The sequence below is a fragment of the Thermobia domestica genome, chromosome 1, assembly GCF_964235325.1.
Source record: "Thermobia domestica chromosome 1, izTheDome1.hap1.1, whole genome shotgun sequence".
Taxonomy (NCBI): Eukaryota; Metazoa; Arthropoda; class Insecta; order Zygentoma; family Lepismatidae; genus Thermobia; species Thermobia domestica.
The window spans coordinates 74206584-74218705 of record NC_137454.1 but is presented as its reverse complement, the minus strand read 5'-3'; the positions used below and the strand labels follow the sequence as shown (position 1 = coordinate 74218705).

Genomic DNA, 12122 nt, shown 5'->3' with positions numbered 1-12122 from the left:
ATTTGGAACCCGCCAGGTACTTCCCATACAGTTTCCTGCAGTTCGTCTTACGTTCGGTAGTGTGACGCAGTAGCAGGTGGTGTATACGGGCCTTCTGCACACACTTCAAACTGAGGCGCTTGCGAATTATTTTGTTCACAGTTGACGGTGCTAGGTGGAATCTGTGGCACATATCATGGTGCGTCGGGAAATTTTCTTGACACGCCAATCGACGGATCCCGTTTACCACTACGGGTGTCACTTTGCGTACAGCCCTTCGTCTGGTATTTTTCGTGGGTGAATGTTTCGCAAGGGGAACCTGTTATGTGTAACGGGCCACAATAGCTTTCGCAGTACCACCCCGAGTGTTATCGCATTCTCTCGATACTATTTCACAATGCGTACGTACGAAAACTTAGCATGGAAGAGGGCTATTATATAACCCTCCCAATACCAATTGATTTTCGGCGCCATTTGATAATACTCAGTGCCAACACTTAAGCACCTACAAGGTCAGACACAACACTGCTCCTGGCAGCAAACCCATAGTTCCAGCATGATAAGCCAGGTGACCGCACCGGTTCCAAAATGGTCGGATATACAGCGAACAACCATCTGTAGAGCAGTTATGTTAGAATTAAGTTGTTGCTAGAAAAAAAAGTTAACAGCTGCTATATGTTATTAATTTATAGTCTTTACTAAAGGTATATATGTCTTAGATGTCTTACTAAAGGCATCTAAGAACATGTATAGATAGCACTACTACAAGTATAAAATCAAATACGGTATGTACTTGAATGTAAGACGCCATCGATTCAAATGCACACCAGAAATTTTCAACATCTTGAAAACGTAAGTTTTTGATGGCAAATGTAATATTCAGATGGAGCATAGTATTTTATGCAATAAAAGTATCTCTACTGTGATAAGTGAAGAATTTATCTTAAGTTGCAACAAACGCTTTTGATTCATTACTTATTACGGAAGCAATTGTTGTTTGACAATGGATAAATGTTGCGAAGCAATGTTATATATTTAGCCTAAAGCATTGTTTGTATTGTCGTGCTCGAATCTAATGCGCCATCAATTCTAATGTATACTCTTAATTTTGGAAGTAAAATTTAGGTGGAAAGATTGCGCATTATACTCGAGTAAATATAATCATCCAAAATGCGCAGAAATAATTTTAACATAAGCGTAATTTTTCAGTTTCCTTGCAAGCAGTTCTCTTCATCACCTCTCGTTTTACTTTTCGTTTTACGACTGAAGAAAATATTCGCTTAAATCAAATGCATTCTTCTTCATTTAGAGACCTGTGAGCGGAGAAATGAGGTTGAATATTTTGAGAAATAATTTTAATCGTGTGCTTCATACATTTAATTTAATAGATTTATCACTATATAACTAGTTGCAACTATAACATAATTTTGTCTGGAAGGGTCCTTGAATTTTCCTGTTAAGTGTTGAACCGTAAGTGCCGTATTTTGCTTCCTTAGAAATATTTCAACAAGAAATCCTAAAATGTTAAGTAATGTAAATTCCCAGTCGTTTTATATTTATTGTTTAAATTTACATTTATCTAGTTCCATAACATTTATTTGTTTATTATTTTCAGGGTCATCAGGATTATGACGTAGCTCTTGCAAAATATCGTGTGGCTTCACAATATATTCCTGAATCATCTGCACTGTGGAACAACATTGGAATGTGCTTCTTTGGGAAAAAGAAATATGTGGCTGTAAGTATTTTCGTGCACCAACAGTACGTATACTCATATTTAAAACCATTTCAATAAGAAGTTAAGAAAAGACCATGGATCTCTTAATCATAACCATTAGTAGTTATTCATCACTATAAGGGCATATTCCAATTCCAAAGAGTGGCCTCGCGTAGCGTAATCGCTAATGCTCTCGCCTTTAGTGCGAGCGGTCTCGGGTTCGATTCTCGGTGGACACACTTCGTAGAAAAAGTGTAAATGCTTTTTCAGGTCAGCCATCCTAAGTGAGGTTTTTGTTGGTTTTCCTCATTTCCCCCAGGCAAGTGCCGGGATGGCACCTAACATACAGGTCTCAGAGCGCTTCTATCCTTTTCCTCGTAGAATGTGGTCGCCAAGGAACGTCATCCGTTATACATGACGGGCTAACATGGTCATAGATTCCGAAAACCGAGAAGGCTAATTCCTAGTTCAATTTCAAAGAATAAAAGCGAATATGGCTTAGATTTTAGTAATATGATTTTTAGCCATAATTTTAAGGAAAGTAATAACAGTGACATCTTCATTTTTACATTTGCTGACAATATAGCTTTACTAGCATGTGAAAAATCAATACAAATAAGAAGTAATAGCGTATAACGTACAATATATTTATTCTCGTAACTTTTGTAATAAGTGGAACCTTAAAATCAATAGAACTAAAACACAAGATAAATAAACACACTATAAAAACACAGTTACACGTGACGTTTCGATCTTCACGTTACACGTGACGTCTGATGAGGATCTTGGCTAGAAGATCGAAACGTCACGTGTAAATGTGTTTTTGTATTAAATAAGTGCAGTCTTGTTCAGCAGTGTGTTTATTTATCTGATTTTATTTGCAAGACGTATAACTATGATTGTGTGTCAGTTTAAAACACAAGCCTTAATCGTCCAACCATCGAGAGCGAGGTCACAATAACTGGAAACTGCACCTTTAATATTAAAGAAGAAAAGTTAACCACTAACAGAAACGTTTAGCGTTTAGCGAAAACTATGTAGGTATTATAATTGGATATTCTTGTTAGGTTTTTCTTTGGACATGTTTTATACACAGTTATACAACTTGCTGGCACAGAAAACCAGATAAATAAGTATATTCAAACAGTGATATCCAGAATTCAGGTATTTCATAAAATTATCCTACAGATCACACTAGTGTACAATAACTATATCAAGGATCATACTAAAATTCTGGTATTGACTTCCCAGAACTTTCCCTGAGTTTCCAGGACTAAGTAAGTGAATTTTCCCTGACCCGTTGAAACCAGGAACACTATCATTTATGGATAAGCTTAGAAAAGAAGATCATTTATTTTATTATCCTCCACCATGGCCATTTTGATTTCTTACTGTAAATACTTCTGAGTCAAACTTCCTGTATTTGGAATACAATAAAAAACTAGTACCACTCATAAGAATTCTGCCTATCTCTATCTACAAGTAATAAATCTGTGTGTTTCTTCTGTAGCATTTGGTTCCGTTCTTCTTTCAAAGCTTGAAGGTTTGACGCTTTTGCGCTTCTTAAACTTCTTTGTTTCTAAAGATAATTTTCTTTTTTTCAGCTCTTTTCTTTTTCCATCTGTTTTGACTATTTGAGGTGTTTTTTTTTTTTTCATATGTTCTGTGGTCAGAAAGAAAAAAAAATATTCTGTGAAATATAGTAGATTCCTCTGATTTTTGACACATTTTGAAGCATTTCCCTGACCTTCCCTGACTTTCAAGGTCAGGATGAGCCCCGTATAGCAGTGAGTAATTGGATTAATCTGTGCGACAATTCTGTTAAATACTTAAAGAATCTGAGTTATCTGTAGTGCTGGAAGCTGCAACTTTCAAAAATGCCATGCCGTACGATTCGCATACCGCATAAAACTTCCTAGCACGATTTGTTTACTATATGTAAACATTCATCGTCCACCTATTACACATCATCTATATACATAACAATGAATATAACGATGTTTGCTCCCTAATTCTTCTTAGACTTCTGCACCGATTTTGATGATGTAGTACATGAGTGACTTCTGGCTTAAATTAGATTTGTAGCATATTATCAGCAAGGGGGTTGGGTTTTTAGCATATTTTCGGCAAGGGCGATACATGTAAAAATAATAGATAACGACCGATATTAAGGGTCTTCACTATAGCGAAATTAAACTACCGCTAATCTTAGATTTTTTTTTTAATCTTCAAAACAAATAAAAATATTCGAAAAGCAGAAACATGGTGAACTAGACAATACGATTTTGCATGTGATACCTTTACCACAATTCAGCTATCTGTTTTTGGTATGCCGCTATTTACACAACCCGCAAAAAATGTTAAATCCATCTACAGCTGCAAATCGAAAGCAGATAGATGAGTTGTGGTAACGGTATTACATGCAAAATCGTATTGTCTAGTTCACTACGTTTCTGCTTTTCGAATATTTTTATTTGCTTTGAAGGCATTACAGAAAAACTCTAAAATTAGCGATAGTTTAATTTCGCTGTAGTGAAGACCCTTAATATCCAGTCCATGTTCGGCATCCTGTGGCATGGGAAGTGAGAAGGGTGAAAAATAACATCCCCAAAATCGGTGTTTTCTCTTGTTTTTCATAAAGCTACTTTCCCCGTGCGAACAACAGGTATCTCAGCGGCTCTTGAAATATTATGAGTTTGCTGTGTTGACAGAAACGATCGGAGAAGCATCCCATACTATCATCAACATCAACAATGCAATGATCCATAGTGAACACTGAAACTTAGAAGGCTGTCAAGTACCACTATAACATCTTTCAACATTTTATCATAATTTATGATCTCACACATGTCAAACATCACATCAGTTGAATCATACCAGCTACACATTCTTCATTCGTTATCAATTTTTATATCTTGAATAATCGCACAACTTGGATCTTTCCCGTGTTTTCTATTCAGAATTTCCATCAAGTGGCAACGTTGTGTAGCTTGCAGAAATCATACTGTAAGAACTGCTTGTACGAACCTCATCTTCATAATTTATTCATTTGACCTTCCAGATAATTTAATGTAAACATTCGTTAGGCCTATAAGATATGATACAATCCATAGTATTGTAGCGTTTAGTAGCAAAGATACGGCGTAATATCTAAAAAAAAATGAAAGAAAACGGTATGTGTAATGCTGTTTTTATGGCTCCATAAGGAAAAGGGCTGCTGACGTCCTCATTAAAGCACAACTACTCAATCAATAAGGAAAAGACTACGTTTACTGTTTGTCCGTCATAATATCTGTAACAGACTGTTTCTCTCTGTCGAAAACGAAAATTGTTATCGGCAAACGATCTTCTACCTTTGATTTACAGAATGTCATGACGTGTCTGTCAGCAGAGTGAAGGGGGAAACTGTTGGGTAGTATGTAGGCTTTGATTAAAGATGTTCTTGGGTTTATACACATGAAATTGAGGATGTATAGCTCGAGCAAAGAAATTCCCAGTTGAGGAGCAAAGCATTTAGCAGAAAATAGTAGAAAGAGTATACCACACATCACATACACATATCAAAAAAAAAAAAAAAAAAAAAAAACTCTATTCGCAAGTGGTATCAGCAATTCAAGACAATAGGATAATTCATAAAGGAAACTCTTCTGGTACGCTTTCCACGTCTGAGGCAGATGACGAGAGATTTGAGATTGTTTTCAACGCCGCCCTCCAAAGTCTATAGCGAGAGCTGGTAGAGAACTTCAAATGTCTCGAGCAAGTATGTGCTGCTTACTACGTAAGCGTTTACAGAATCCATATCATTGTTACAACATTTAACACTTATGATTTAATGTCCCGCAAATCGAGTTGTGCAATGACGATGGTTTTCTGAACAAAGTGTGTTTCAGTAATGCGGCTACGTTCTATTATATCGTCTTAAAATAATCAGAATGCAATTTTATGTAGTGAATGGGAATCCAGAGAACAGTAATTCTTTGTAGCGCATGTGTATTATCATCTTTTCTTTTTAGGCAATCAGTTGTTTGAAGAGAGCCAATTACCTTGCGCCTTTGGATTGGAAAGTACTTTATAATTTAGGATTGGTTCACCTGACAATGCAGCAGTATGCATCAGCATTTCATTTTCTGTCTGCATCCATTAATTTACGACCGCACAGAGGACAAACATTTATGTTACTTGCAAGTAAGTTGTGTACTAATTAAAAATAATATGTAAGAATTATCAGGAGATATAATATAACAGTAAATATAATAATTTGTAAAAGAACGTCATATGATGTACGCTGATTTCAGTTACAAATTCTATGTGAATATTGATGTAAACCTTTAAAGAAGTGTTATATACAGAGCCGTAGCTAGGAAGGGGGCATGCAGGATGGTCGCCCCGGGTGCTAATAGCAAGGGGGGGGGGGGCGAATGAGCAAGAAAATAGAACAGATGTCGATAAACAGTAAACGACGCGGCGCCCTGTAAAAGAATTGGCACCCTATTAAATCAATATTGTTGACAGTTTGCAAAGAAATACATTTGTTAAAAATTTTCTTGCTCGCTCGACTCGCAACCCAAAATTTTCAATGAGTCACAACAAGTTTTTAATTATTACTTAAAGAAAGTTATTATATACGATTTGTTAATAGCGATGTGATATACAAGGTGTCCAGTAATGGCTTATAGTATACGCAGGAGCGTTTTCAAAATCAGAAAGGGTCGAAGTCTGAAATACGTGTTCAGCGTTGTGATGATGGTGATTTTGCTTAGTTAATCATGTTTTTTTTTACCCAATCGAATTAATCACGATGGTGAGAATGAATGTATGAAAATGAGAGGAATGAAGAGACTCATGCAAGCTGTTGTTTCCGCGGGAATATTAAAAATGAAGGTAAACGAGGGGAATAATAACATATTCGAAATCGTAGAGTAGGGGGTAAAAGGGTCAGAATTTAACCCAACGAATTTTGTCTTTTTCAAAAACTAATTACTACCAGTGATTTTTTTTATTCCATTGACATATGAATGCTTCCAATTTAAAGGAATTTATTGGGATCATTTCTCCATCAACTAGTTGTATCGCCAGGATATGTTTTCTGTGTATACGTATCAGTTTTTTTCTTTTTTTAAATTTTTTATCTATCTAAATACAGACAAAACATAAACCTTCTAAATTTCCGTTATATTTCACAAAATATTCTTTTACCGTAAAAGAACTAAATAATTAACTCTGTGGCCTATAAAACCCGGAGGTTCAATGTCGCGTTCATAAAACTTCTCCAATGACTTGTCCTTACCTCAACTGAATCCAATTTTCTACTTTGTATTACTATTTCTGTGAGATTCATCTTAATATTGTCCTTCCATCTGCGTCTAGATCTTCGTAATGGACGTTTTCCGATTGGGTTTCCAGTCAAAACTTTGAAAGCGATCCTATTTTCTTTCATTCTCGTAATATGACCTGCCCATCTGAGCCTCCTAGATTTGGTGACTCTAACAATGTTTGGTGAAGAGTGTAAATTATGTAGTTCCTCCTTATGAAGTTTCCGCCATTCTCGATTGCCGTTCCTCTTGAGTCCGAATATTCGTCTCAGGATTTTCTTCTCAGATACTTTCAGTTTGCGCTCTTCCCTTTAAGTAAGAGATCATGTTTCGCAACAATACGAAACAACAGGCATGATTATCGTCTTATATATTTTGAGCTTCAAATTCCTCGACAGAATTCGCGACAACATCACGGATTCCCTGCTTTCAGTCGACATTTATTGTCTTCGTGGATATGATTTTGGTCTGTTAATGTTGATCCTAGGTACTTGAAAGTATCCACTTTATCAAAACATTATTTAATACTTTGACGTATCCATAATTTGCAGTAATACGATCCCAGTGATCTTCCACGTATTTAAGTTTTTTCTGCATTTACTTCTAAACCTGCAAGCATTTAATATCTTTTCATTTCCTTCTGTTGTTCTCCTATCAGATTTACATCAACAGCGTACGCCGTGACCTGGTGAATACCATTCAGCTCTAGGCACTGGTTGATTTTCCTTATAGCGTACTCCAGAATAAAGTTGAATAATACGTAATGTCGACAACATATCTCCTTGTTTCATGCCATTCTCGACGAGGAAGCTCTTGGACAAGAATTTTCCTACTCGGACTTTACTTTGGGATTCGTTTAAACACACCTTAATTAATCTAATTAGCTTTTTCGGTATTCCAAATTCTGCAAGTGCTGTGTTATATTTATTCCCTAATAGAATCGTAATCCTTTCTAAAATCAATAAATAATTGATGTAACGGAGTCTTGTATTCCCATTTCTTTTCGAGTATTTGTCGAATGGTAAATATCTGGTCCATAGTTCATTGATTTCGTTTAAATCCACACTGATAATCTCCAATAGTTTCATCCGCGTATGAGATCATCTTGCTAATAAAATGTTTGAGAGAATTTTATAGGATGTTGACACAAGAGAAATGCCTCGCTAATTATTACAATCCGCTTTGTCGTCTTCGTTGTGAATTGGAACAATGATTCATTCTTTCCACTCCTGTGGTAATTCCTCTTTGTTCCAGATAAGGAGAATGAGTTGTGTATCTTGTTGCACAATTTTCTCCTCTAGCTAAAATTAAGCCATTCAACAATTAGCTCACTTTGCTATCCACTGCTGGCTATCCAGACTTAAGATTCTTCCAATCTGGTTTTCTCTTGTTAATCCTGTTAGACGAATTCTAAGATGATTCCTTTCAAATTAAGCTCAAGACAGTTTCCTTCTAATATTCTGTTTCACGATTCAGTGTAAAATGTCTTCACAGTTCTCTAACTTGGTTGAGAAATAAATATAAATATTGTGAAAGCAAAAGTTGTAGTGAGAATTTAATTTCCAATGCAAACCAATTTTCATCAGTTGCATAGCTAGCATACAGTTAATGGTAATCTGTGCTATCGAAGAATATAATTATTTTATAATAAATTCTTTTTCTTTTGCAGTAACTTTGAAGCATCTAGAAGACCCAGATAATGCTCGGCATGCATATGATCAGGCGATGCGTTTAGAATCCAAAGACCCATCAATCCCGTTGAATTACGCCATATTTCTGTACGGTCAAGGAGATAGTGTAGGAGCTGCAAAATTGTTAAGTCAATTCGACCAGCGAATTACAAAACTTCGGCAGTCATCAACTTTTGATATCGATCAAGAAGTAAGTTACATGCCAAATTACGTAAAATTTCTTGTACTTCGTAGTAAAATATACTTCCGATGTTTTTTTTTTCTTTTTAATTGATTAATTTAGTTACGATTTGTTTTTAAACAGTGCATAATTATTCCACACTCTTGCTTTCAGAAAATCCAATATGAATATCATCCTACTTACAGATTTCTGGAATTCCTGAATTTCCTTTAAACTTCCAAGCTTTCGACCCACCCCTGGAGTCTTGGTCACGGAGGATAAAAACAGGAAGAAAAAGAATAAAATCATCAAGGAATAAAATGAAAGGGACTTACCAAGGAAAGAGCTGTGTTGTATGGAAACACTTACAAGTCCTGTTTTTATCCTCCGTGACCAAGACTCCAGGGCAGAGTTGAAAGCTTCAAAGTTTAAAGAAAATTCAGGAATTACAGAAATCTGTAAGTAGAATAATAAGAGTTCTTGAGTGTGGTTTTACAATGTTCAATATGTCTAAAGATTACTCTCATTTTATGTACCGTATATTTTGAAACACACTAATCCAAGTTCAATTGCTTGTAAACATTTTTGAGTTCGTGGTTGGTTCCTAATACTTCGTAGTTTTTTTATTGGAAGTTCAGTCTTTTTTTTTTTTTTTTTTGTCTCTGTTTAAAAAATGTATTTTTATCCATAGATGGGATTGAGTGTGGTTTTACAATGTCCAATATGTCTAAAGATTACTCTCATTTTATGTACCGTATATTTTGAAACACACTAATCCAAGTTCAATTGCTTGTAAACATTTTTGAGTTCGTGGTTGGTTCCTAATACTTCGTAGTTTTTTTATTGGAAGTTCAGTCTTTTTTTTTTTTTTTTTTTGTCTCTGTTTAAAAAATGTATTTTTATCCATAGATGGGATTAAAATAACAAATACAGGGTGCGGCACTTAAAACAGGCCCGTAAAGTGAACACATAAAATGAAATGTAATGTATTGAATATGATTAACTACAACACATAAATGAAATGTAATGTATTGAATATGACTACTCACCTTCACAGCAGCCTTCACAGCAGGTGCTGAAAGTGTCCTCCGTCCACTTCAACACACAGGTGAGCACGATTGAGGAGATTCATATATACCCTTGTCAGTTCTTGTGTTGTAATGCTATTGGTGACATCCTGGATCCTGGTCTTGAGCTCTTCAATTGTGTGTGGATTTGTTTCGTATACTCTTCCCTTTAACAGTCCCCATAAGTAAAAGTCACACGTGGACAAGTCTGGTGACCGAGGAGGCTACAAGCCTTTGCTGATTGTCCTCTCTGGTGTAAACATCTCATGCACAAGGGACAATGATGCAGCTGATGTGTGGCATGTTGCACCGTCCTGCTGAAAGTAACATAACTGACGCTCCTCTTCGGTCAAGTGTGTATAAAACTCCTCCAGGATTCCCATATACACGTCACCGTTCACTGTCGTGCAAACAAATGGTCGTCTGTTCCTGGGAGCATTTTGAACCGATCCTGTACGCCGCCATTTTTCAATCAATTCCTGAATGGTGCTTTTTGCTGGCACAGAACGTCCTGGAAATTTCTCCCGAAACAAATTCTTTGTTTTCACAAAAGGTCCAGTGAGAATGAACCCTTCAACAATGGCAACACGCTCGGGTATCGAATACGGCATTATCACACACTGACACTCACCCGGCTTAACACAACGAGGCCTTTTTCTCAACTGGTTTCGACAAGTTTCACTGGCTGCGGCTGCACGTGACTGCTGCAGGTCACGTAAGTCGACCCGACCTCGACACGCCATCACTTGGTAGGTATGAGCGTGTGGCCCCCCTCACTCCCATTCCATTTAATTTTCCCAGTTACTCTTGGTTGAAGTGGAATAAGGCTCCATGGATTATACGTCGACGCAAACTTTGTTAGTTTTATCCTTTTCAATGAGTTGGCAGTACTGTGAATGGTGACTTGTATCTTTTGTTCATCGCATAAAGGAATGAGAGGTGGTTGTAACTTTATAAAAAGTAGTCCCTTGAAATCTATTTTAATCGAAGAATATGTTTACTATTTTTAATACTTTAAATATATAATTCTAATGGTGAATACTTATAACACCTTTTGATATATATATTCCTTGTAAAGAACATTTTGTATAGATATTTTTCAAATTTCTCTCTGTCATCCTAAGCGCAAGAATACAGACGCTAGATAGAAAAGGCGCGAGAACTACTGTGCGAATGGACGCCATCATAAAGAAATGACGTGAACAACTTACCAACGAAATCCATCGATAATTTGGTCATCATTTATGTTATTGTGCTAAAATATGTATCAGTGAACTGTGGAACCTATGTTATTTCGTTACCTACGTAAGTTAAGGTGAATTTCAACGAAAATGCATCGAAACATCTAACTTATCTGGGATTAAGGTAAACCACGTTGTCTCAGTTCCTTGCAAATGTTGCTGTTCAAGAACAAATACCAAATCTATTATTGAATTTTACTTATATTCGTGATAAAGCGATGTAGGTAAGACAAGGGATAAATTTACTTCTTAGATTGTTCATCAGTGGCACCGTAAGTAAGTTCACGGTCGACTACCCAGCCGGACAATGAAAATTGGAGCTAATCAAGAAAGTCTAAAATCCATTCAAAAATGGGAAGAAGAATCTAAAAGGATTGCCCTCCAAAAAATCCACTGACCCCCCCACCTTCTTCTGAAATCTCCAAATCGAAGTGTTATGTGAGTTAGTGTTCAGTGAGCAACATGTGCAAAGTAATCATGTCTCTTGTTACGCAATGAGCCGGCTTCGTCGACATAGCATATAATTCTGAATTAATTTTTCGAAATTCTTTTTTTATTTATTTTTTTTTTTTTTATTCTCCAATAAAAATTCATGGGCTTAAATTTAATATGTTAAAATGATAAAAGGAAAAATCTAAAATACAAAACTTCAAAATATATCAATAATATACATATTAATCAAAATACAGAAGTAGGTATTTTGTAAGAAGTAAGTTTCATGTATAATGTCTGTGTTTAAGTAAATCAATTTCATATATGTATTTTATTTCAGTTGTTTCATACCAGTCTCATACGCAAATCACTACTGGAACGGTAAGAATATTTTACTTGGTGTTGTAGAAATTGTATGGATGCGAAGTGGGCGTGTCACCGAGGGTGGGTACGCGCATATATCAGCTTGGATCGAACCCGTCTTGACTTGTGATCTGGTGCAATTCGTCCCACAGCATCTAAC

The 12122-nt window shown here is 36.0% G+C and overlaps 1 protein-coding gene across 2 annotated transcripts in view; it reads left to right on the top strand.

Annotated features, from left to right (window-relative positions):
* Positions 1-12122, top strand: part of LOC145686171 (BBSome complex member BBS4-like) — a 49572-nt gene that overhangs the window by 32507 nt on the left and 4943 nt on the right. For both annotated transcript variants that reach the window (XM_081759198.1, XM_081759191.1), the window contains exons 8-10: positions 1595-1717; positions 5710-5881; positions 8678-8889. In XM_081759198.1, the coding sequence (XP_081615324.1) occupies positions 1595-1717; positions 5710-5881; positions 8678-8889 (507 nt within the window). The remainder of the gene's footprint in view (positions 1-1594; positions 1718-5709; positions 5882-8677; positions 8890-12122) is intronic.